The sequence below is a fragment of the Platalea leucorodia genome, assembly GCF_965183815.1.
Source record: "Platalea leucorodia genome assembly, chromosome: Z".
NCBI classification, from domain to species: Eukaryota; Metazoa; Chordata; class Aves; order Pelecaniformes; family Threskiornithidae; genus Platalea; species Platalea leucorodia.
In genome coordinates this window covers 22,021,750-22,049,599 of record NC_138858.1, presented here as the reverse complement: position 1 = coordinate 22,049,599, position 27,850 = coordinate 22,021,750, and the positions used below count along the sequence as shown (strand labels likewise).

At 37.6% G+C, this 27,850-nt stretch overlaps 1 protein-coding gene across 4 annotated transcripts in view; it reads left to right on the top strand.

The window, feature by feature from the left end:
• The window catches only part of LOC309602828 (3',5'-cyclic-AMP phosphodiesterase 4D), a gene marked incomplete at its 5' end in the record, with an annotated part of 548,873 nt that overhangs the window by 245,206 nt on the left and 275,817 nt on the right, over positions 1-27,850 (top strand). Inside the window, one exon of one of the 4 annotated variants that reach the window (XM_082336820.1) lies at positions 4,411-4,480. The exons of the other annotated variants lie outside the window; for them this stretch is intronic. Coding sequence (XP_082192946.1) covers positions 4,434-4,480 — 47 coding nt within the window. Of the gene's footprint in view, positions 1-4,410; positions 4,481-27,850 lie in introns of those variants that run through there. 4 annotated transcript variants of the gene reach the window in all.

Here is a 27,850-nt window from a genome sequence, read left to right as displayed (position 1 = left end):
ATGCCTGGAAACATTCAAGGTCAGGTTGGATGGGGTTCTGAGCAACCTGATCTAGTTGCAGATGTCCCTGCTTATTGCAGGAGAGATTGGACTAGGTGACCTTTAAAGATCCCTTCCAGCCCAAACTATTCCATGATTCTATGACTCTGTGATTATGAGCAGAAGTTTCACAAGGGAAACTCTTCCTCTGGTGTCTGCTAGTGCATTTGCCACTATGAGAAGAGGCAAAGAAAATACTCTATAGGACTTCAGTCCTATTATTCTGGGAGTTATTGGAAAACACCTGAACGACAACGCAGTCATTGGCCCCAGCCAGCACGGGTTCACGAGGGGAAAGGCCTGCTTGACAAACTTCATTTCTTTCTATGACAAGGTTACCCACCTAGTTGACCAAAGGAAGTCAGTCGATGTAAACTTTTTGGATTTCAGTAAAGGCTTCGATACTGTCTCTCACAGTATCCTCCTGGACAAAATATCCAGCATACAGCTGGATAAACACATAATGCGATGGGTGAGCAATTGGCTGACGGGTTGGGCTCAAATGGTTATAGTAAATGGGGTTACATCGGGCTGGCGACCAGTCACTAGCAGGGCTCCGCAGGGATACATCTTAGGGCCAGTGCTCTTTAATATCTTTGTAAATGACTTGGATGCAGGACTTGACAGTGGGTCCCTTCCAATTCAGGACATTCTATGATTCTATGATTCAGTTTAACAGACACAGACCTTAGTTAATTCTTAAGTGAATTTTCTGATACTACTAGTAATTGAAAAGCTGAGTGCTGGGGGAGGAAGACAATATGAAAATTAAGAAATGGAGATGCAGATAATCCTCTCCTTGTTTCTCCTGCCCCCAAAGAACAAAATGGAAATGTGTTCACAATTTTGCACTGTTAATAGGCTGATTAAATCAAGGTTTATAAGACATATTCTTCACTCCTCCTTGTTTAGATGTTTTATTGGGCAGTCAGAAACACAAGATTCCCAGGACCAGTAAGAGAGAGAAAGATTATAGATCCTCACTCTATAGTCCAATGTGACTATTTATTTGGAAGCAAGAAGTGCTTCCAGATAATCTGGTTCCTCCTACAAACATACTTAGTCCATTACCTAATTAATTTTAGTGGAAAATTCTCAAGGAGACCTTATAGAAGGGACTGGAATCTGGGATTCCTCCATCTCAGGGAAGAGCTGTTATCACTTGCAGACTCCTGTTTGTGTCTCTGTCTTTCTTCCTCCAGCTTCTTTATGCTTAGCCTAGATTCTGCACGAATGGGGAAGATAGCACTAGACCTTCCTATAGCCTAAATTCTAATGGTCAGAGTACAGTTCTGGTAGCAGAACCAAGGAATCAAAGCAAAATCTGCTTTGAATTGCTTTTTTCATCTTTTTTTTTCTTGAATTGAAATTGTGCTTGAACTACTTTTTCAAAGATCTTGGTGAACGTGAACTGGAACTGACATACCAAAATGCTTATCCACTCAAAAAAAATGATGCCACTAAAGTTAATGTCACTAAATGTTTTCAGCTGTTGCATTTTTTTTCAAGGTGAACTGTTTAGCAAACTGTTATGGGCTTGAACTGGAAGGATTTCACAAGTCAGCCTATACTGGAAATGTAAAAAATTCTTTACTAGTTAAAGTCTCTGGCTTTAATTTATCCCTTCACTGGAAAGCCTATCTATTGTGTATTCCACTCCGTTGTTGAGTTCTTTGACTGGTTTGTAATGCTATGTAGTAACTTCATACACGCCCACTCTCCTTCTGCGACTCTGCTTCTGAATGAAATTAGTTGAGTCAATGGGTGCTATGCTTTGTGCTGAACTTAATACTAGAGAAAACCACATAAATTGACATATAGATGCAGAATAGACTCGTTTGCAGATTTCAAATGCCTTAGGTGCCAGGTCAGTGTTGAGAAGCTCTTTCTCAAGATAGTACAAGGCATTAAGTAAGTCTAGTGTTGAAAATGTCGGTGCCCATGGATGATCGGGCAAGTATGCAGTTAGGTAAGTGCAATATGAAGTAATAATGATAGTGCAGATTTGTGTAGCATGTGGTGTAGTTAATATTTCATAGTAAGTGGATCTAGCCTAAAGAAAGCAACAGACAACCGGATTAGTCAGATGTAATGTTTTTTCGTATTCAGATTAATCATACAACCTTGCAATTTTCACAGTTTTGTTTGTACTCTTTTCAAATGTCTCCAATATAAATTCCCAAAGTAGTTGAGGGGGGGCAGTGCTTTTTACATAAGGTATGAACATATTGTAACAGTTGTAATGACTTACCTGGTCCTTTTAAAAGTTATACTGAATATTTATCTTTATGGAACATGACCATATACTTTGTTTTTTAACTTCTTAGTGAGAAAAGGCTAATTTTCATTCTTACTCTTTGTAACTGTGTCTGCTTTCTATCATGGTTGCATTTAAATGAAAAAAGAAAACCCGACCTTCTGCATAGAGTAGTAGGACATAAATGATGCTAGAGCCCCTCTAAATTTTTGAATATGTTGTATTTTGGTGCTCCAAGTCTTCAAAGTACAGTAATATACAAACGCGTGCAGCAGTACAGGCTCCCTTTTTATTACTGAATTGAAATAAATGCTATTTCACTGTCAACACATTGTGACATTCAAGTAGTTTAATATTTTATTCTTCCTCCAGAATGGCATCAACTGTACTAGGGCTAATTTGGGGTACTGTAGAATAGAGCTGTGACAGCAACAGAACTGAGCTTAAGGAAATAGTATCTATAAAAATGTGCAGTGCAGTATCTTATCACATTACTCCCCAGTCCACCCACACCCTAATCACATATACAGTCTTACCACATATTTTAATGCCATTGAAGTTGCAGCTGGCTTCCACACTGCAGGATTTCCTGTCCAAAAGGGCAAGGGGTCGTTTGAAGTTTAAAAAGTCTTAGTGCAGCGTGAACCATTTAAAAATAATGACAAACCACTGCTATACGGCCCGGGCACGCTGAAGTACATAAGCTTGCCTAGAAATCTTTTACATCTCGGCAGAGATCGGCGCAGGGAACTCTGTTCCCTGCACGTCCCTTTTCCTGCGGATTTTCTGCGCTTCCATGCAGAATTTGCTTTCCTTCCAGTCACCCGGGAGGAATAGGTTGTCTGAAGGAAGGCTCTCCGGCTTTGCTGTCGCCCGGTGCCCCCCTCCTCCCCTCCGGCCGCCGGCGAGGTGCTGTGGCGGGAGAACCCACCTAGAGGGCCCCCGTGACGCCAGCGCAGCCCCGCCGGGCACCGCCGCGCCGCAGCCGAGCCCCGGCTGCTGCAGGGTAGGTGCCACCGGGTCCGCCGCTGTCCGGAGCTGCTGCTGGGCGAGGAGACGAGGAGCCCGAGGGGTAGCCTGGAAATTCTTGCCAGGGGAGAAGGAAGCCGGAGCCTGTTGCCCGCGTTGCTTCAAAACGTACGGCGTCTCTTGAGCTTGGGCTTAAGAATCTTCCCGAGGATATTTACCAGAGCGTCAGGAGTGATAACTACTATCTGGGAGCTGAATTGGGGAAAAAAGGACAGCAGAGAAAGAATGCTTAGGTAACACGGGACTTAAAGCTTGTCTTTCATTTTGCAACATACAAATTGATGTATGGGCTTTTGTATACAGTATAACATCGAAACAGAACTAGGTTCTGCAGAGCAAGAGTCGATAGCTTAGTCATTTTACTTAAAGGGAGCAGGCAGCCTTATTATGGGGTTAGACTGCAAAAATGAATTTGAGCAGGATATGATCGTACCTCTTGACGGTATCTAACTGTAGTCCTGTCCTATGGAGCGGAAAAAGCTTCCTTCCTTCCTTCTTTCTTAGTTGAAGAAATAAACCCACAGTATCAAATTCAGAATGAAGTTTGGGTTTGTTGTACATGGCTATTAAACATCATCCTGTTGCCTGGGCTTGTAAGAAAGGAAAACTGCATTAATGCAATCACTGATGAATATGTGTCTAAGAAAGAAGAAAAAGCAATATTCCTTTCTGAACATGGCAAAGCAATCTGAAGTTACACATCTCCCCCTAACCACTGATTTGGCATGGATGACAAGAAACTACCTTTTGACTAACCTTTTCCAACTGTCCAAAATGCTGCATATGAAGATGCTTTAATTCACAGTCAAAGCACTTGGATTTTTATCAAGGCAAACTGTTGGCATTGTCATAACAGTTTCTGTATACTGATTAGTTTCATGTTTTTTAAGTAGCAAGTGATGCATAAATGGATGGACGTGTACCTAGAAAACCCTGTGAGAAGTCTTTCTTCGGATCCTGGGAATTTTTATTTTTGTGGATTACAGTAATTCTTGCAATAATCCCTGCTGTTAACTGCTCATGCAGTTGTTCTGGAATGCATCTATGAATGCCATAACACATAAATCTGTCTGACAAGGAAAACACTGATGTTGCAAGATCTGTGAACATGATGCATGTGAATAATTTCCCCTTTAGGAGGCATTCATGGATATGGTGAGTAATCAATACACATTACAGATTGTTAAACTCAAAATGCTTGTTTGCAAAATACTGTGGCAACTACCAGATGCTATGTTTTTCCCTGCGTTAATGTCAAATGAGGACTAACTAGGCTATGAGAAAAATGGAAATCTTACAAGGATAGTAGTGATGAAGTAATATGAGTTTGGCAGTTCTTTGCCTTTACAAAATAGGCAAGTCATAAAAATTGTATTGTTATGGTCATGTTTTCTTACATGATAAAAGCCTTTTAAGCAGGGAGACGTATTTTCTTCCTGTATCAAAGGATCACTTCTTCCCATTTCTTTCTTAGTGTGACTTGAAGGAAATCATGAAGACATATTTTCCCCCTGTGATATTGTGTTGTTTGTCCTGGAACTTATTTATTTATATACATTCAAGTATATTTCCTGAAAACAGGAAAAAATGCTCATTCATATGATAATTCAGTAATCTTTAATAAATGCATGTGTATGGTAGGTTCTCAAATGTGGCTGTTTGGAAGACAATCATATAGCATTAAAATCCCTTTATCATCATTAAAACATCTGTTTCCTCTTTGAACCACAGGCACCTATAGTTCTTGCTCACTGAAAAATCTCTCTGTAACTTTCTTTGCCATATAGTGCAGTTAACCTGCTTATAAATTCTACCAGTGGTTGTTGCGTCATGTCTTGCTCCTGGTGTTTGAATTAATGTCTTGGTTAATGTTTAATGAATATTATTGGCTAAAGCAAAAATAATTCCCCAGAAAACTTCTGCTCTTTGGGTAAATATTGAGTCTTTCAAAATATTAGAAGCAAACATATTATGGAAGCTCATTGGAAAAAAAAAAAAATTGCATTCAAGTGGAGGGACTGGCTTCAGGGTGCATGCTTGTTTGACAGATCTGCCCTTAGTGTATGTCAGCCTCTGCATGTAACCGGCTTGCCGGAAAACCTAAGAAAGGATTTTCCCTGGGAAACGTGTTAGCAAAGTTCTTAAACCCACGTTATTTTTATGGCATTTCAAAGTTGTATTTCAGACGGCTGGTACAAAGCCGAGACCCCGGAGCCTGGCAGCACCAGCGCTGGCGTCAGCCCGGTGTCATCTGTCGGAGGCGCCGGCTGCTCCGCGCCGAGCCAATGGCAGGAGCCGAGAGCAGCCGTCAGCGCGGGGGGGCGGGGGCGGCGGCGCTGACGCCTCCTCTGCTGTGAGCACCTAAATTTTAACAAACAATTAGTCGGCACGTTCTCCTTTGAACGCACTTATAGGGGTTTTTTAATTACATTTCATTCCTCCTTTCCATAAGACCATTATAGTCTACGTAAAATCCTTTTAGAGCCAACTTCAAACCACATCACCTAACAAATGAATAACGTGATCTTGAATGTATTTCATCTTTTTGTTCTGGCAGTTTATTTAGCAAAGTGTATTGGAAAGGGTACTGCAGTCCACACCTAACAGAAAGATGGTTTCCTTTGTCTTCTAAGAATTTGGCCTGCTTCTGGTTTTAATAACTTCGAGAAATTATTTTAAGCATGTTCTAACCCCCAGGGTTCATCTTCTGACTAAGTGGTTGTCAAACATGAGTCCTGAAGTTTGCTGAAAGGGGTTTGGAACAAACCAACTGTTTTTTTATTTATCTTCTCTAAGAGGTAGTTCCTGGTTTCCCTGTGTACTCCTTGCCAGCCCCTTGCTGTCTGCCACAGTACGTGAACCCATTGTCTAGGAAAGATTGGCAGAAGTGTTTGCTGGAAAGATATATGAAGATAATGATATGTTCTACATTTACTGTTTTAACTGAATGCAAACTATACCATGCCTATGTTTGTGCTTACCTAATCGTAGACCTTAATTTAGAATGGCAATGTTTTTAGCACGCTATTGTTCATCTCAGCTCTCAGAGAATTGGCAAATTTGCTTATTCATGCTACAGTAGGTCTGTAAGGAGCATTTATGGTTTTAAGTTGCCAGTCATAGCTTTTCTTTTAATCTAAACCTTCACAAATCCATTCATTGCCTATGAAGTATGCCAACATTTTCTATTGTTAATAGGAATTGGCACAAAGAAAAGTCTTATATATGTATATAACCTCCCCTCCTGCTACTTTCAGAAGTCCATTAAAGGATGATAATGAAGATAAAGGAAAGGATATCTTTCATGGGACCCAGTTAGTTTTGTGTTTGTTTAATACGAATATTAGTTGATTATCCTTAATAATGTTTCTCCAATGCTGATACAACACATCAAAGGTATTTTGTGGCCAGCATCATATGCCTCATAATATTTGTAACCTTTATATACATACAGAACCAATTATTTCAGAAGTAAGACTAATAATTTTCTGTACCTTAGAAATGTTGCTTTTTTAAGGTGTTTTCTGTACCTTAGGGACATGCACTATGCCTTCATGTGCTAGTTCCTGCTCATTTCACGTGGAATATGGGGAGAAGGAGTTGGGGGGGATAAAAAATGAACCCTTCTGAAATATAATTTGCTGTTTCAAATGTCCAGAATTTTAATGTTGCGTAACCACTCAAGGGGGTGGATGTGTTTTTTGTGTTTGGTCCTCTATGTGGGTTTAGGGAAAGAATAGCCAAAAAGTGATGGCCCTGAGAGTAGGGTTTGAATGTGAGCCCGTAAGCTTTTGGAAGTGCAGTGAGAATTCCAGCATCTGAACCCTCCTGGTAATGTTAGTAATAGGTATGAACCAACTACTGGTAAAAAGCAGCTATAAAATATATATGTTCCCAGGCAGTACGAATGGGAGCACAACTATATCAGACAGAAAAGGGTAGCTATAATCTGAATGGAGTCTAAACGGCATAGGAAACTGAGACTGGAGTACACAAAAAAGGTATTTTGTCTGAAGCTGTTTCCAACAGTTTGGATTGCAGTGAAGCAAATACAAAACACATACGATTAAAGTGGTGCAGTGGTTCGAGCAAGTGATGTCCCAGGTGAGGATAAAGTTAGTCCTAGCAATAGTGAGAAACATTTGTGATGATAGTAGGAGTAGGATTTTATAACTACTTTCCACATTACACCCTATACAACCTATATTATGTATTAACAATATGCAGTTTACTGCCATTCACACTGAAAACAATTTTAGAAACATTTACTGCTGAATTGTGTAACCTAGCTTTCCTTTCCATTACGTTTTATATGCCTTTTTGATGCCAAACCAAGTAAAGATAAACATGGTATTCAATTTTGGCTTGCCTAATTGCCTAAACAAATATTGCATGTGCCTTTTAGTTTTACCATAAGAAAAATAGAAGTGAAAAACCTGCATTCAAGCATATCTGCCTTTAAACTGGTAAAGATTTGAAATTAATCCACAGGTGAATACACTAACTTTTCAGAATGAAAATGTAACCTATGACTGTGCATCCTTTTCTGCCAACTTTTGGCCTATTGAGATTGAATGAAATTTAATTTGCTTACCAAGGCAGTGAATAAAGAAGAAAAATTCCTTTCTTGGTTCCTTTTCAATCCCACTATATTTACTTGATTTGATCATTATTTTTCTATATACTTCATCTAATGCAAAATGATGCAGATGCATGGTTACACATGTTATCCCTTGCTTCAGATTAATTTGATTACTAACTTGCTTTTTGAAAAACACCTTAGTAAATCCCTGAATGAATGCAATTGTTAATAAGCTTCTGTCTGCTGTTTTTGCCAGTATTCTAAAATAATGGTGCTAAATTGTTTATTTGTACATTTTATAGAACCCACATGGTTTTCAGCCAGCCAAAAATGGTTTGGCTTTCCACTGTTATGCAGGTTCTTCCATTTTGTGACAACAGAACAATATGTAACGCTGAAGAAAACTGATGGAAAATTAAGATCTCAATGCTAATGCACAAAATAAACTTTCATTATATTCTTAGGACATGATGAGTCACCTCAGCTCACTAAGGTATCATGAGGAACTGAGTCTGTCCATTGCTATGCTCTTCTCATGGCATAACTCTTCTAACCCAAACCTGGATGAAATGTTTCATACAGATATTTACTCATTTGCTTGTTCTAGAAAATTTTGTGTATTTTATAGTGGGGAAGAAAAAAGGCTTCTTTCTGAACTGCTTTTCAGCACAGTATTTAACTAGTTTTTAGATATTTTATACTTAAGACATTAACAAAAACTGTAGAGGAATACCTCTGTTCTTCCTTTAGAAATCTGGATTTGAACCTGAATTTTGGGAAAAAAATAATGATTTCTTAAACTAAGAAGAAATCTTTTTAAGACCAAAGAATTTTGTTTAATCCTCTGTGTCCAGTAGATTTTCACAGTACTGCTAAGTATGAAAGGTCACCTTATTCCCTGTTTTCTTATGCTCAGTGACAGGTGTTACTTTCCTTCACGCATTGTTGACGTTTATTGCTCAAGTTAGGATGAGTGTAGTATGATGTAGTCAGATGATGAATGAAACAAAGAGTTTCATTTTAAGGTATCTATCTATTGCCTTCTCCGTCATATTTCTAACACCTTATCTGCCCCATGGCACCTAACCAGCATTCAGCATGTTGAATATCAGTGAAGAGATGAAAACATACTATTTGCAAATACGGCAACAGTTTATTTGTTTATAATTTATATTAGCAGTGCTTTAACTTTCTGTGATGTTTCCATGTGAAAAGCTGAAAGTTCTCCAGATACACTAGCCGGCTAAGCCTGACAACACCCCTGATGGCTAGGTTAGATACATATCAGTGTATGTAAATTACATCTCTCACCACTGAAGTGCTCTGTAGTCTTCCACACAATAGTTATGGCATTTTTGCATGCAAAATTTCTGCTCAGGTAAGATAATTTAACCATACGAGCTAATGTAAACTGGCGTTGCTTGCTTTGGGTGTCCTAGACAGATAAGTATCCTGTTGGGACTTTGATCTGTTGTTCCAGAAGAATGAGATCATTTAACCTCCATTTTCAGCTCACTAATATACTTGTCTTTATATTGCTGCAACTGATTCAAACTCAGCTTTTGTATCTTTGAAATGTAGACTCTTGCCAAGGCCTGCCTTTTGCTCTCCTGTCTTCAGTGTATGATCCCTAAATGAAGTTGTTATTTTGTACCTCTGTCCTTTGGATGCACTGTTTTGTCAATTTGGATGGAAAACACTTTGAAACACTGAGTCTCATTACGAGTAGAGTACATGTTTTAACCAGTCGTATTCAGGCTAAGCTAAAGTCAAGTTATTTATTGAAGGATTCTATAAACTTGAAGAAAGTCTTGCTGTCTCTGGATATAATCCTGATTTATATCTTCTTGGAAACTCAAGTCACAATAATAGAAACTAAATTGAAGCTTCTTTTACTCCTAAAACACCTGTTGAGTGTTCATGCAGCTCTTCTACAGTCTTTTCACTCTTACCTGCTTACAGAGGGCCACCTTCTCTTCTTTGGGAAGAGTTAATCCGTACCTGTACTTTGACTCTGTAAAAAGTACCCTACAAATCTACCTCTTAAACAATAGTTTAATAATGAAGAAAAAAAATTAATTATTATTACAATAAACACATTGATAAATATTTGTTATTATTTATGCTGTTTAATTTTTAAAGTATTTCATGAGTAGATTTGTGGGTACTTACATTGTTTCTAAACATACTGGTCTGAGTTAAGTGGGTATGGTCTTTCGTTCACAGATGGGTTCACTTGAGGATGGCAATTTGGCCATTATGTGTTATTATGTGTCTTATTTATGTGTTATTACTGGATTTATTTTTCTTTACAAATTTATTGGAACAAATTTTAAGGAACGAGTTAAACCATCAGTTTTTAAGAGTGATTTGTTTTCTGGTGATGCCAATATACCCTCTGTTATTCACAAGCAGTTTAAAGTTTTCAAAGTTTAACTTCCTTTAAACTGGAAAAGAATACAGCTCATTTGTAATATACATGGCAGATTCAGAACTGGACAAGACCTTCAAGGTAAAATAGCCTTTGTGGTTACAGTAGAAGCATCAAGCACAGAGGCTCATATACCCCAGTGATACATGTGTCTGGATACTAGGGAAGAAATATTTCAAAAGTTGGTTTCGTTTGCCTTTGTGTCTGGCTATATTCTCCATAGGCAAATAATGCCTTCAGGGAAGTGAGTAGATTTTAGTTACCAAATTATTAACTACAGTGTTATTTTCATTTAGTGTACAACTTAATACTTGAGACATATTAAAAATAGTGGTTTAACTGTGTTTTTGACTGCTATTTTAAGGGGAATTTTTGGTGAATCTGGACTTTAGTTGTTAATTATGGTATTGACCAAATATTGACGAATTAAGAATCATCTTAGCATGTCCAAGTCTAAGATTTTTATGCATCTTAGACCATTTGTGAATTTTTTTTTCATGGGCTGTGGATTTAAGAACGTCATCTTCCAGTATTACTTTTTTGGATAATTCATCTTTAATTGAATAAGTGTAATAATTGGAAAAGGAATGAGGCATGTCATCCATACCTACTTTCAGAACATCAGACAGAGGAACAAGTATGTTGTCACATTCAGTATCTAGATACATTCAGAAATGTATGGAAATCAGTGCTCAACTAAACTAAAATGTACATATTAAGGATAAAAACATGCAATTTTAATAGGTTGGATTTAGTATATTGTAAAATACCGATGTACATATCATGCCATCCTCCCACAGCAGAATTATTTACTAAAAAAATACTGGTGTGAGGACTTAATACATTTAGCATTGCATTTGATTGCATCCATTCATCAGCTTATTTATATTTAGGCATTGACATAATAATTTAGACTTCCAACTTAAGATACTTTATTTAATTCTTAAACTCAGATAGAGGTATTTTATCCAATGTTTTTCAACTCATGGCGGATGGGAAAGTTCCCAGCAACCTTCTTGAAATCCATTACTTCAATGTTTCCTGCCCATTATAAAGTATCCTTTCATGCAACAGATCTCATGACATAACTGCCCTAACAAACATGGCCTATAACTGCTATTGAGCTCTCGTGTTTTGCCTTTCCTTAATATATTAATTTGTAAATACTGGGTCTGAACCTTTAGAGACATTCCAAATTTGCCACACTATTTCATCTTTTTGCACTATATTTGGCTCCTTTACATGTCCTACTATATGACACTTTTTTTCATCTGGCATCCTGTCATGTCATCTTTGTAGTGTCTTCTACCAGCCTGCAAATAAAACAAAGAAGCGGTGGTAATAGGCAACAGAAATAATGATAGAATAGCTAGTTTCCAAACAGGACATAAACTAAATTGATATGGTGAAATAAAAATAATCCTTTTTCCCATCTTGTACTTAAGAGTATTGAGGTACAGAGAGATTTACACCTGGGAGAAAAGTAGGAGATAAATTCCTTGAATGGATAGTGTCATACAGGAAAGCACATTTTCATATACAGGCCAAGAGACACCCAGCTCTACATTCATTTATTTTTTTATGTACTTTCAGCCCTTCCACATTTCTTGCGGGTTGTCTCTAATGTTGTGAGAGAGTAGTTTTCTTGACTGTACTTTAACACAGAGATCTTGAAATGGAGATTTGGTGAAGTTTACCAATCAACAAATACCTTTTCTTTCCCTGTTGCTGTTTGGGCTTTTGATCTTAAGTGTCCTTGGAATGCTCTTCAGGGTAAAGGTACCGTGGTAACTATGCCGTTTCCCCAGAGAATTTCCAAGCCCTTTGAATAATTGCCATAGAAAATGATCTTTCCCTCCTGGATTATCTGTACCAGACTGACCTGTCACATGGAGGTAGAATAATCCTAGGAATTGCCCAGAGAAGGAGAGTAGTTAAAGACTGGTATTTTTTTTTCCCTTTCTAATCTAACAGTATTTGGAATGTCCAACCCACAAATACTGATATTATGTTTTTCAAAATTAGGCAGATTTTAATGGGAGGATTAGTTTGGGATATTTGACTATCTTTATTTGTTAGGAAGTTATAGGTGGATAAAAGGACAGTTAAGGTGCTATGTTGGTCATCTGTATAATAAACATTTTCAGGTTTTAAATGCTGTGATGTTTAAATTATTGCAGCATATGTTGGTAAGATATGTGGAATCTCTATATGCTGTATAATCCTCACAGCCTGATCATATTTCTTTCTGCAGGATTGCATTTTGCAAGTAGATGTGGCTTGTGGTGAAGTAACTGCCACTGGGAATACCACAGTCACAAAAAGGTATGCATGCTGAGCTGCAGCTGAGCTAATATATGGCTATTTATGGCAACCAAGCAGGAATCGGAGATTAAGCCAGAGTAAGGCAGGGATTGTACCAGCTAGCGGCTCACTCACTTGTTCCGTGAAGTAGAAGAAGGATCTTAGAGATGATGATTTAGAGCATTGCTTATCCCCTGCAAAGTGAGTGTGAATAAAAGTTTTTTAAGAGCTTTTTGCATAATGTACATTTTTGAACCATCGGTTTACACAATCCTGCAATAAGATCAGATACTCAGGCCATTGTTTCATTCATTACACCATATAAAAAAAAATTCTGAGAAGTAAAGTGAATCTAATTCCTGAAACAGAATACATGACAATGTATCAGGATCTACCTTTAGAACCTATATTTAGAAAAGATCTGATCAGATAAGTAGTGGTATCTGTATTAAAAAAAAAAAAAAAATCACTAATGAGAACAAACATACAGGGTAATAACTGCAAGATTTTCAGTTTTTCTCTTTTCATCCTTCGCTGAAATGTTTCATTTCTGCTGTCTCCCACGCCCCCCAAAAAAGGACTGCTCATCTCCTTATGCAGTACTTTTAATAAAGATTTTGACACTTGGAAAATATAAAATATGTAAGCATACTTGTGACTGTGAGTTTACTGCTTTCCTGAAATGCTAGTTGCTTTCCATATATTCACAGGTATTTTACTGGGTATTAATCAAGGGAGCAGATGCAGAATTCTGGGCAGGAAGAAGTACTTCATGGCTCTCATTTTAATATATAACTATTTATATATGAGATTTTTTTTCTCCTGGTTTCTTAAAGAAATGAGGCCTACATGATCATATGTATCTGTTACCCCCTTTTATAGCTTTGGAACCTGTTGTCTGATTTCAACCAAATTTTAGAGGATAGAAGTTTTAAAACAAGTTCTTTTAAAAAACTGTGTTGGTTAGAAATTGCCTTCAGTATGTACTCTCCCTGAGAGAACGACTTCTGCGTCCTGGCAGTGCAGCTCCTGGTAGTGGCTGGCCAGGCAAAGCCCTTGCAGAGCTTGCTGTCAGCTCAGCACTTGTTGTCTCCTGTACCCTCAAAATAAGTATATGTGGGTGAGTCACTGGAGAGGGAGGTGGCTAAGTTTCACGTTCATGGAACAACTTACTATTGCAATTCAGGTGTACTGTGAAAATGAAGCCAGTGAAGTCTGTTACATACTTGTGGGCGTAGAAACAGTAGAGTCAAAGCGTCTTCCATGCAGACATGTTCAGGACAGAAATGCAGACAGAATGGAGTTTGCACTAATGATGAACCGATATATCTGTTAGACAGAGATTTTAATCTGTTAACATCATATCCTGAATATTTTCAAAAGCCCCTCATTTAGATCTTAAGTGCTTAAGCTGCCTCTTAACTCTTGAAGAAGAATTCATTTACAAAGTCACATGCTAGTACAGTTGTGTTATTCTTTCCCATTACCAATAGCGTAGGTAATAGCAAGGATTTGGAAAGCACCAGAAAACCTTTAAAACCTCATCAGAACAACCATGATGTCATAATATTTTTCTTATTGAAAATGTACTCAGTATTTTAACTGTCAATTACAGAAAACACAGAATGAGATAGTTAGAAGCATATCTAAAGTTCTGAGAAACCTACTTTTCTTTCCTAGATGTTCACCAGGGCTTGAAGTGCTCTAAAAATGCTGAGTATTGAAGATGCATCCATTTTAGCTTTCAGGAACATAAGTTGAGGTCATCAATGCAGTTGGAATGAGATTTGTCATAGTAATGGTGACTGCTACAGGCTTTTAGAGTTATCATATTTCTGATGTCAAAAGAGACTTTGGTGTTCTATACTCTTGTCCGTGTAAGTTTTGCACTATCATTAATGTCTGTTAGGGGATACTGTGAAGAAATAGCAAATGTGCTTGCATGTCTAGAAAAATAAGGAAGACATTTTGTCTAGTGTTCTCAGTCTCATGTGGGATCCAACATGAAAAGCACATAGAATCATAGAATCGTAGAATGGTTTGGGTTGGAAGGGACCTTTAAAGGTCATCTAGTCCAATCCCCTTGCAATGAGCGGGGACATCTTCAACTAGATCAGGTTGCTCAGAGTCCTGTCCAACCTAACCTTGAATGTTTCCAGGCATGGGGCATCTACCACCTCTCTGGGCAACTTGTTCCAGTGTTTCACCACCCTCATTGTAAAAAATTTCTTCCTTATACCTAGTCTGAATCTACCCTCCTTCAGTTCAAAACCATTATCCCTTGTCCTATTGCAACAGGCCCTACTAAAAAGTCTGTCCCCATCTTTCTTATAAGCCCCCTTTAAGTACGGAAAGGATGCAATAATGTCTCCCTGCAGCCTTCTCTTCTCCAGGCTGAACAACCCCAACTCTCTCAGCCTTTCCTCATAGCAGAGGCGTTCCAGCCCTCTAATTGTTTTTGTGTCCCTCCTCTGGACCTGCTCCAACAGGTCCATGTCCTCCCTGTACTGAGGACCCCAGAGCTGGATGCAGTACTCCAGGTGGGGTCTCACCAGAGCAGAGTAGAGGGGCAGAATCACCTCCCTGGTCCTGCTGGCCACCCTTCTTTTGATGCAGTCCAGGAGACGGTTGGCTTTCTGGACTGCAAGTGCACATAGCTGGCTCATGTCCAGCTTTTCATCCACCAGTACCCCCAAGTCCTCCTCAGGGCTTCTCTCAATCCCTTCATCCCCCAGCCTGTATTGATACCGGGGATTGCCCCGATCCAGGTGCAGGACCTTGCACTTGGCCTTGCTGAACCTCCTGAGGTTCACATGGGCCCACTTCTTGGGCTTGTCCAGGTCCCTCTGGATGGCATCCCGTCCCTCAGGCGTGTCAACCACACCACTCAGCTTGGTGTCATCTGCAAACCTGCTGAGGATGCGCTCGATCCCACCTTCTATGTCATTGATGAAGATATTACAGTACTCATCCCAATATGGTCCCCTGAGGGACTCCACTCGTCACTGATCTCCTCCATCCCGACATTGAGCCATTGACCACTACCCTCTGGATGCAGCCATCCAGCCAATTCCTTATCTACTGAACAGTCCATCCATCAAATCCATACCTCTCCAATTTAGAGAGAAGGAAGTTGTGGGGGACCATGCCAAAGGCCTTACACAAGTCCAGATAGACGAGATCCGTGGCTCTTTGCTTGTCTACTGATGTAGTCACTCCATCATAGAAGGCCACTAGGTTAGTCAGGTAGGACTTGCCATTGGTGAAGTCATGCTAGCTGTTTGGAATCACCTCCCTGTCCTCCATGTGCCTTAGCATAGCTTCTAGGAGGATCTGTTCCATGATCTTCCCAGGCACAGAGGCTGACAGGTCGAGAGTTCCCAGGGTCCTCCTTTCTACCCTTTTTAAAACTGGGTGCAATGTTTCCCTTTTTTCAGTCACCGGGACTTCACCTGACTGCCATGACTTTTAGAAAGCTAGAATCAAGGATTTTTCTGTGAGGCTTTTATGAATCGATGCAGTTTCATTTTTCAGGAGAAAAATATCTGATTTCATTGAATTCTTTTTATTTACATTAGAAGTCAGGAGAGGGAAATAAATGAAAGAAACTGTGTAGGGAATACAATGTGTTCAGCAATATATTTTGTTACTGCACAGAGGTTTTCAATTACTGAACATCAGAATTCCTTATGCACTGTGAAATTAAATGGCAAACATCAGAGAATTTTTGTGTTCTAGATATGTACCTGCAGTGATGGGAGATGGTTGGCTGCAGAGCTTAAGAGGATTCTAGTTAAAAAACCTCAAGTTTTAGAAAAGTTATTCTTGACAAAGAGTGCTTCAGATGGTAAGAGAAACGTCACGGTTATGGATCCTTTATTGTTGTAGAGTTTTAAGGGCAAGGTAAACCAACATCTGCTAGGCAGATTTAGGTACAGTTCTATTGGATTTTCTAATACTTCTCTGTTAGAGCTGTGTTGCAAAATAGAACAAATCAATGGGGTTTAATTGGCCACTCAGACCTTCAGGCTGGAAATTAGAGTACTCCTAAACTCTGTCAGACAAGGGAGGCTCTGGAACGGCCTTCCAATAGCATATTGGAGAAAAGCATGAAAGTAATTGACTGTTGCATGTTAAAAATAGCTGTGAAAACGGTTGTATGATGTGGAGCCTGTGACAGCAGGGCAGCTAGACTGTGTCACCCAGAATGTCCCACGTACTTTTAAGTTTATTTCTGGTGAATGAATATAATTTAACTATATTTTTTTTTCACTCTAGGAGTTTAAATCATCTTTGGATGTATTTCTGAAAGATAACTCCAAATTATATTCTGTGGGGTCTGCTATATTTGTCTGTAATGACTAAGTAGCACCGCCTCTCATTTCTGAGGATTAAACTTTGGGAGTAACAGGGACCTGACAGAATGCTTTAGCAATGCAACTGGTATATTTCAAATAGTTCCTGTATTGTATCTGTAATATAAGTAATATGTAAAATATGTAAATGTAAAGTTTAAGTATATTTTAAATTATCTTTAATACTCATTTGAGCTCTCTTTCTTTTTTATCTATTATCCTTTTAAAATAATGTATTCATTATTTACCTGTCTGAAAATAAATTGCTTGTGATCAGCTACTTTTCTTAAAGTTACTAAAACAAAGGAAGAGAGATTGATGCAACCATCAACAAAATAGATTATTCATCTAATAACAGATTCAGGAAGATGGTTCAAAAATTCATTTAAACCTTTGAAAATGGGATTGATGCCAGTGGAAACCTTTTGTACCAAGATATCTAACCTCATTTTAGTAAATAATGTATTGTTTGAAAATGTGGTTTCAGTCAATATCAGTAGCAATTTTGACTTAAATTGGATCATAGACTCATAGAATGGTTTTGGTTGGAAGGGACCTTAAAGGTCATGTAGTTCCAAGCTGTCTGTCATGGGCAGGGACACCTTCCACTAGACCAGGTTGCTCAAAGCCCCATCCAACCTGGCGTTGAACAATTCCATGGATGGGGCATCCACAGCCTCTCTGGGCAACCTGTTCCAGTGCCTCACCACCCTCATAATGAAGAATTTTTTCCTTATACCTAATCTAAATCTACCCTTTTTCCGTTTAAAGCCATTACCCCTTGTCCTATCACTACATACCCTTGTAAGAAGCCCCTCTCCATCTTTCTTGTACCCTTCGGGTACTGCAAGGCTGCTTTAAGGTCTCTGCGGAGCCTTCTCTTCTCCAGGCTGAACAACCCCAACTCTCTCAGCCTGTCTTCACAGGAGCAGTGCTCCAGCCCTCTGAATATCTTTGTGTCCCTCTTCTGGACTTGATCCAACAGGTCTGTGTTGTCTTATGTTGAGGACCCCAGAGCTGGATGCAGTACTCCAGGTGGGGTCTCACCAGAGCGGAGTAGAGGGGCAGAATCACCTCCCTCAACCTGCTGGCCACGCTTCTTTTGATGCAGCCTAGGATATGGTTGGCTTTCTGGGCTGTGAGTGCACATTGCTGGCTCATGTCCAGCTTTTCATCCACTAGTACCCCCAAGTCCTTCTCTGCAGGGCTGCTCTCTATCCATTCTCCGTCCATCCTGTCTTTGTGCTTCGGATTGCCCCAACCCATGTGCAGGACCTTGCACTTGGCCTTGTTGAACTTCATGAGGTTCACATAGGCCCACCTCCCAAACCTGTCAAGGTCCCTCTGGATGGCATCTGTTCCCTCCAGTGTGTCGACCGCACCACACAGCTTGGTGTCAGAAAACTTGCTAAGGGTGTGCTCAATCCCACTGCCCATGTCGCCGACAAAGATGTTAAACAGTGCTGGTTCCCAGTACCAACCCCTGAGGAACGCCACTCGTCGCTGTTCTCCACCCAGGCATTGAGCCGTTGTCCGCAACTCTTTGCGGACACAGTAATCTTGTGTGTCTTTATTTCTGTCCTTTTCTCTGAGCTGTTACATTTTATATAGAATGCTCGCATAGTACTTGTTCTATATCAAGGTGAATAGGGCAATCTGTAAACAGCAGAAGCAATTAAATATAGATCCTATTGTCTCATGGCTGAGCTGTTTAATAAATTATGGTGCCCGTAGCAGTAGCTTCTTATCTCAATAGGTTTTTCATCTCAGTGAGAAAAACAGATTAAATATAATTTATGAATAATCCAAATTGATTTTTAATTTTTTTTTAATCAGGTAGCTGAATCAAAAATCTAGTTACTTCAGTAGTGTTATTTGCAAAGTTATTTCCCCTTTTCCATGTTAGATTGTATTATAATCTTTTAATACACAGGACTCATACATCATTTGTATCAAAAAACTAGCACACAATCGAGCACAACTGCTTTCTACAATTGAATATAACTTTGATGATAGCTTTCAGTTTCACTATGCTATGTAATTCAAGTACTTTCAACCTGATCTGTTATGAAATATATCTGTAAAATAGTGTCAATATAATAATCTATTAAATATAAAGTATTAAATGTGCTTAATATCTGTGTCACAGATCTAATAATTCTGTTATTTCTGCTCAAGATTTGCTGTATTGTACTGTATGTCCAGACAAAATACATCTTTCTCTGAAATTTCTGATTTCTAATGTTTTCTAATAAACTAAGTAACTGAAAGAAATATAGTAGACTTTTTTGCTAACATGCTAAACAGATACTACCAACTTGAATATCTTTCACTGACAGCCTAATTTTCTCTTACATTATTCATGGCTTATTTGGGTGAAATTTTATATGACTTTAGTTCCTTTGTGTGTATTCTGTCAGGAGCAGTAGTGTAATATCTGAAATACAGTGACAGGCATACTAGTTTTTTTCTGTCCCATTCAATTATATAAATAGTTTCTATTTTGATTTAGCCTGTGTATTTGGCAATACCTTGCAATGTTTTTGCTTTTCCTCACTACAGACAAAGGATAGATTGATGTTTTAAAAGAGGTTTGTTCAGCAACTTCCAGATAACTTTCCAAGCACATAATTTGTGTCATATTTAACAATGCTTTCACCTTTTTTATTTTTTTTTAGTAATATTTGGTACATTTGTTGCTCATTTGCATTTTATTTCACTTTTCACAGTTATTTTCAATACTTTTATGGTGATACTGTCAGTTATTTATATTTCGTATGAAATACTTCTATCTTTTCTTCATAAGACAAAATTGGTACTTCTACATTTTTTCTATTTTGTTCTTGCTGCACAGCTTGCTGTAAGCATTATAGAACATCAGTACTAATACATACAAGATTGAAAACATGATGACTGTTGCTGGAACCTAATAAAGAGTTTTCTATCTTTAATTTTATAAGGGTAGTGGATTCTTGAGAAAACCTTTTCCCGAAATGATAAGCTAGAAAACCTATTACCTTCTTTTCTTGTTTTTTTCCTCAATCAAGTTGTAATTTCTTTAGCAGAAGTTTCAGAATACTTATTTCATGATTTTTCTCTCACATACCCTACTTCTGCGTTAGACTGTGACTATAAATATCAGAAAATTTCTATTGAATTACATTTTCATTGGTGAGAAGTAGCAGGCTTTTAGTACCCAGTAGGGCTTTTTAGCTCTCTACGTGATTAATAGGTCAGTTCTGAGTTCTCTTAGTACTATTTCAGTGCCTCATAATCCAGCTCTGCTGTAGCTAATTTCTTTGAGACGTCAGCAGCGATTATTCTCACTAACATTACTGGTATCACTCTTAAGGACCCATGTGACTGCTCTTCTCCTCTTTCGCTAGTCCTAATGTTATCTTTAACTTTGCAACACATCAGACACCTGTTTCTATGTTATTAGACTTCATTTCTACTGTGTCATGATTTAGCCCCTTGACCTTGACATTCACATCTTATTAAAAAGATAATCATGTGCAGATTTTCAGAACTAACTTTTTGGTAAACATGGGCCTGTGTTCTCATCACAGTCACGCAGAAACAACCAAAAAATCCAGCCAAAGTAATTTAACATCATTGGTCACATTAACTATAGAATAATTTTATGGATCTGCAAACAAGATAAAAGGGTACATTGCTACAAGGAATATAAGGATAATTAAAATTTTCCATTGCAAATGGTCTTTTGCTTTCTAGTAGACATGAATCTATTTTGACTGAATATTAAATAGAATTCTAACTTGAAGCGGTTGAAAGATAGTGGATACAGTGGAAACCCAAAAACTCAAGGTAGTTTTAGGAGAAGGCTTGATTTGGTTATGAAAGGAATTAGATGGGATGGTGCTCCAGAAGTTCTCTAAAATCCTGTTAGATTCTAACAACAAGTAGCAAATATGGGTAATTGGAAAATTGTGCCAGTGTTAAAAAATCACTTTGCAGAAGCACCACAAAAATAGTTGCTGTCTTTGATAGACTTCTCTTGAGAGAAATTATCTCAAAAGGTATATGACAAATTGCTATAATTGTAGGAGCAAAACACACTGCATATTTGATTTTTTTTTCTTCTATCAAAGGTATTTTTTGACAATTTAAATAGCTCTTTCATTTCTAATGGCGTCAATGAAAACCTATGTCAGACTTCTCAAATGGCCTACTTAAGTGTCTTTGAAAATTGTGAGGTAATTGGTTCAGTTATTTTTTTCAAGTCTTGATTCTGCAGAATCAAGACTTCACACTGATTTTTTGAATGAGTTTTGTTTTATAATTATAAAATGATTAAACATCATCTAGTGGTAGTGTTTCAGTTTGCCTTCCCCTTTCTCTTTCTCTATCAATTGATTACAGGGTTCAAGTCAACATCCAGGTCTTTGGCATTTAATTCTTTATCTTTATGGTGATATAAATATGTGTTGCCACTGAAAGGGCCAGTCATTCCTTATCGTCAGCCTTGGATACAGATGGTCATGCCTTTCCAAACACTGGCACTGCTGAACACAGAGGAACATACTAAGACAGATTGGGGAAAATAAGAAAGAAGACTTTGGTTTTCCTGTGTTTGCCTACAGTCTATATTTTATGTTCATTAATATCCAATTAAGAAACTGTGTTGTTTTGGAATTATTAGCCTCTTCTTCCCCAGATGTGTGCGGTGAGGTTCTCTCACTTTTACCTTTCACTGCGATTTCTTTCTTATCCGAAACCTGATCTAATGCAATCAACATGTTCGAATGAAAAATCTTGGTTAGAAAGTGGGAATTTAAAATAATCCAGATCCCCCACCTTCCCCCACCCCACAAAATGATACCCTACCCCTGCTTAGCCAAAAATTCAGGGATTTTTTTTTTTTTTAATAAACTACAATAAATCATCACTTGCTGGCAAAAGAAATTGATTTTTGGAACCAGTGAAATAATCAATTTCTAATTTTAGAAAATACGGACAGAAGTCAAAGAGAGCTGAGCTTGCTAAGTATCTGTCAAAGTCAAGCCATTTATTAATGTGTATGTGCCCAACTCCAGGTTGCAAATTTGAAAATTGTGTCTGGATAGCTTTTTATTTAATATAATATTCCAGAATTATTATATTGTAGCTACCCCCCAAAATTAGTAAGCTCATTGTTTGCAGACTTTTCAATGTCAAAACAAATTCCTGAGGATAAACATTTTGCCTTTTAGGAATAAGAAACAAAGATTCTGTGTTAAACAGCTTATTTTATTGTTTTAAACAGTACACTGAGTACTGTTAGCATATCTGCCTGGAAGTGACCCCGCTCCTATATAGGACGAATAGCATATTGACACTGAGCTGCTGTGTTCCCAGGGATTCTGTAAAGTCTTTAGCTGCTATGTTGTGACAAGAAAAAACCCCAAAACACCCCACAGCCTAGCATTCAACTAATTCAGCTGTGTGTGGTGGAAGACCTGAGGCTTACACTCATCAGAGCTGCAGTGTGCTTATTACTGGTGATAATGTCCTCTGTAAAAGGATGGTTATTGTTGGAGATCAGACCCTTGTCTGTTTAATAATATTCTGAATAATTTTGAAAGTATGTTTTTACAAGATATTAAATGTTCTGAAATTACATTTTTTTAATAATACCTATTAAAAGTGTAGGGCTGATCTCAGTAACAAAGTCTCCGATACCATTCTGAAAGTTGGATTAATTGTTCCCATGTGAATTAGTGTTTCGGTTCTTACAGTACATTGTTTTCTTTTATTCTTTTCAAACCCAATTATTAATCTTATAGATTAAATCTTAATAATTCCATTATAAGAGGTGCTTTTTGTTGAGCCTGTCCTGTGCATGAGTCATAAAATTAAATATTTAAAAATAAATTAGACACTGGCCTCTGTTTTCATACACTAATTATTCTTGACAAAGCTATATAGCCAGTGTCACTCTGTGGCTTAAATGCCTTGAGAAGATGTATTTTACAAATCTGAGAGTTTTATGCCAATCCAAATATTTGAATTTCACTAAATCTCATCTAAGAAGATTACTTAAAAAGTTGTCATTTTGCATTTGACCCAGACTTCTTTTGAAATGCAGATTTTTTAAGATGGGAGACTAGATAAGAGTCCTCAGAATCCTTCAGGGTTATCGTTTCATTTAGGACACATTTCAGGTAATAAACAAAAGTGACTCATGGATCAGAATACAGATTGGGGGAGTAATCACATGTAAAGTCTATAAGTTATCAAGCTTGATGCTGATAATTGTAATTGGTTAACTGTGCATATAGCTAGATTTTTTTTGAGAGACCAAGACCTTTTGCTTAATTTTGATGGACCACCTATTACTCTTTCTTAGAAATAAGAAACAGTTAAAAGAAAAATTGCATGCAGGTAGACCTGGATTGGAATACTTCAGTCTTCCACAGAACTCATAGGAAGCTGGAATTGTTCTGAGAGTGTAGGTAGGAAGATCTGGCTGGATTTTTTTTTTTTTCCCTGAGAAAATTGTATAGGTCTTTTTCTCAAGAAATAGATGGCAGGAAGACTCCTGCATCCAGCTCAACCAGAAAAGGTAATGTATGATATTGATAACACTAGGAAAGAAGGAGTAATGCAGTTTTGATTTTTATTGTGATTTGCTGCATGATCTATTATTCTTGCAAGCCATTCTTTAGGAAAAGAAATATTTCTAAACTTTTTCCTAAATTTTATTTGTCAGCTTTGGTCAGACATGGCTTTCCTGCAATTTTCAGAAAAGCAGAAAAACTGCTAGAGAAAAAAAAGTGCTATTCCTCATCTGTCATTGTGAGCGCTTCATACCTATCACTTTATATAGGTATGTAATGGAAACAGAGTCTTTGCTCAACCAAATTTTGTTAACTACTGTTAAGAGATGAGACTCATGTTTCTTCAAGCTGTTTTCCACTGTGAATTACTTTCCTGCATCATGGTTTTCTTCAAGAGATACAAACTAAGGTTATTAACAATAAAAATGCACTAATGTAAAATTTGAGGGGGAATGAGATGGCCTATAAATCTCAAAGGTAGCAATGTATTCCCAGCGTGCTAAAGGGTACAGTTCCATCTACCATGGTTTTCTCTCACTGCTTGTTTATTGTACCACTAACTTGGAACATAAGATCTATACAAAGTGTGATTGTTGGAAGGATTAAAAAAATAACGCAATACTTGACAAAGAACTTTTCACTTTTCCATGCTCCATTAAGCATCCTCTTTGTTTGTCAGTCATCACAACACTAAAGCTGTGTCTGTTTTTAAGTTTATTTTACATTTAACTGTGTCTTTATTTCATTATTGAAAAAAAGATCTGCTAACATTTTCAAACAATATAATGTAAAAATGGAAACAACACATTTACAAGTATATTTAAAAACAAAACACCTTTTGTTGTTGTAGCAGGTAAAACTGTAAAAAAGCTTCTTCTCTCATATAGACCCTTTGGAGAAAATACTGAAATATCTGTAATGTCAACCTAGTGTCTTAATTTTGGTGCTTTTTTATAGCAGAGAATGCTATCACTGTATGTAGTATGACATTAGCAGATGTGCAGCACTGAGACTTATAGGGTGGCTTGCAGGAAGGAGTATGTGACAGAGTTAATGAATAAATAAAGAATTTTCAAGTACTGAAAGATATAGCTTTGTTTAATTCTGCCGCCTTCTTGGCATCTTGCTTGATATGTTTGACTCCAGTTCTCCTTGGTTATGATTCTGTTGCACGAGTTACATTAGATCTAGATTTGTGGAGGACCACAAAAGATTGTCAGCCACCGAAGTGTCTTCTGTGACAGTTCTTGTGGGAAGATTATAGATAAATCTGAAGTTTGTATATCCCCCAGATCTCCCCTGAGGACACAGTGATTTTCTGTGACTGTCTGTCAGCAATGGAGCTGGGAAGGTACAAGGCAGCTTCTAACCTAAATACAAACAGTATATTTTAGTTCTTATTTAAACTACAGGAATTTCACTTCTTTTTTCCCCCAGTCTTGAAAATGATAGAATGTATACCTTCCTCTATTCATAGGAATTAGAAGTTGCTTTCAGGGGACAAAAAAATCATTGTGTAACATGCAACATCTATTTCCCAGAAGCTGAAAAATGGTTTTCTCTCCTCTTAAGAAATTTGGAATTTGGATCTGCAGTTCTAAGGTTCTTACAGCTATTTTGATTAATAACGACCCAGTTGTATGATGGACACTATTCTAGAGACAAATCAGGAACTATCCTATTTTAAATACATTTTTATATGTACGTGAATGGCTTATTATTTAAAATACTTCTTACATGAAAAAGCTGAAGGTTTATTTCTTTTTATTTCCTTATTTATTCCTTATTTCCTTATTTATTCCTTTTATTTCTGTATTTTCCAGGATATTTGATTTTAATAGTAAATGATTGATTTAATATTCTGTTTCCTGTGAGAATATCAAACTGCATTTTGCTAAGGTGATTAGTAACATTCCGTTCTGTTTACCACATTTATAGAGGGATAAATGGAAGCACAAAAAGCACTTTCTCCTGTAGTGTTTTTTTTTAAGAAACAGCTTACTTGTTCTTTACTATTACAGTTGAGTGTAAAGATTATAATGAATATTAAGATTTTTGTTTTCATGGTAGGCATTGTTAAAATTCAGAGTAGGAAGTAATCCCTGCCTCAAAAAGTTTAATGCAGGGGCAGGGGTGGGGTGGAAATTCAAAGACAGAGAGAAGTGCACACCGAGGGCAAAATGGTGATGGGGCCTGGAGCTTAACTTCTTCGTTCTAATTCTTTAGATCATGCTAGTTGTCATCTTTTCCAGATAAAATTGTTTTAGTTCAAGCTTACTGTATATGCTCAAGCTATATTGTGTAAGAATATTATCGGAGTGGATGTAATGGTGGAAACCAACAGTACCTCTAGACTGGTATTGTGGTTGTAAGCAGATGTCCACACGACAAAATTGCAATACGATACTTCGCACAAATACTTTCCCAGCCTCCAGTTATTTTTGGCTCAAATATTTCCTAAGTTTTTGTCCAATCTCCTTTGGAAGGTATGTAAAATTTTTCATCTACAACATCCTTTGGCAGGGAATCCCCCAAGTAAAAATAGCTGATTTTATGGAGAACACCCTCACTTTTCACTTGGAATGTGGATCTTACCAGGTTATGTTATGTTAAGTCTTATTTTTGTCTCAACTGGTTACTCACTGAAATTTAGATTTGTGAAACTTAGTGAGGGAATGCTGGGTACTGTTGTTAGATATTATCAATTTCTCACTGAACAAGAGCTACCTTATGATCTTGTTTTTTAACAAAGTGATTATGTCATATGTAAAAAAGAAATAATCTTTGAGGCTGATAGTAGTTGTCTGTCAGCCTGTAACCTTGATTTACCCTCTTTGGGATAATATCATTGAGAAAGTCTAAGAAAAACAAGTCTTAACAATTTCCGGATGTCATACGATTCTTTGTCTTTTATTTATCTGTGTTCAGATTTTATTCTCCCACTTAATTTTTTTCTGTCTCGTCATTTACACTATAGGGAAAACATTTATGGTTTGGCTTATTTCCCTTCAGACCCAGCTATGGGTGGGAATAGAGATATAAAGCCAAAACCCTTTTACACCCACTTTTGAAGGCAATGTCAGGACAAGCAGTTGTCCATCCTTACTTTGTGTACCTCCATAGAGTGGGATGTAGTGTTATTAATCTGATTCAGAGTTAAAATATTTACATATCTCTTTAAAAGTGTTTAAATACTTTCCTTGCTGTACCAGACCAACTTCTTGCCTTTTAAGTCTCAGGTATTCAAAAAGTATAATGTTGGGGGATGTGGAAATAACCAGTTACATTCTCATGAGCTTGTTACGCACATGCAAATTGAGTAGTTGCAAAGAGGCTTTCTAATAGAATCCCTGTTTCCCCCCATTAAAGAATACAGAATGTACTAAGACATAATTTCACGTAGCTGTTTGAATAAATTTAGCACCCTATAAAATTCACTTTTGTAGCAAAAGTGAAACTGTTGTTTATCAGCTTATGTGAAAACAAACATAATCATGTTGAAAACAAACATAATCATGTTAAAAACAAGAAGGTTTGAAGGATCCAAAACTTAGGGAATGTTACAGTCCTGGTGACTTGCACCGTACGGTGACTTTAAAGTTGGCGTTCCTATGTGTGTGAGTTACTTGTTCCAAATGCACAAAGGCATACTATAGCTTCCACAGAACACCTTATTCCTTCACTGCCTTGGCAGTTGCCGGGTATTGCTTGTTCAGTAGACAGCCCTGCACTTCTTTCTCAAAATAAATAATTTAAACCCTGCACCAGATTCAAAATGGCCTGTTTCTTCATGAGACTTCCTTAGCTCTTCCCGTTGTAGAATCTGGGTGCTTTACAGAAATTAAAGGACGTGCTGTAACAGCACTGACAAAGTATCGTTAGATCCATTCTACAGATGGGGATTTAAGGTATTAAGAAGTGTCTACTAATGTGGAGTAAATAACTGGAAGTATCCAGAGACTAATTATACAGCATTTCTAGGACTTTAATAGTACAAAATATAACCCAAATACTGTTCAAATCAGCTTCTTTTGCAGTTGGGAATACTCTGCGTTCCTACTAGTCTATCTTCAAAATTCAGTACCCCCGAAATTGAGGGAGGTACCTATGGAGATCATCTGTGAAGGGTGTGAATGGGTTTAGTCACCCCATTATCACATGGCTGCTCAGAATTTCATTCTACAAAACTACTATGTCAATAATGAACTACATTGGGATATATACCCAGCATGAAAATTTTCTGACTGGATGGATAATTTTAGGCAAAGATATAAATAGCTGAAAAATAACATC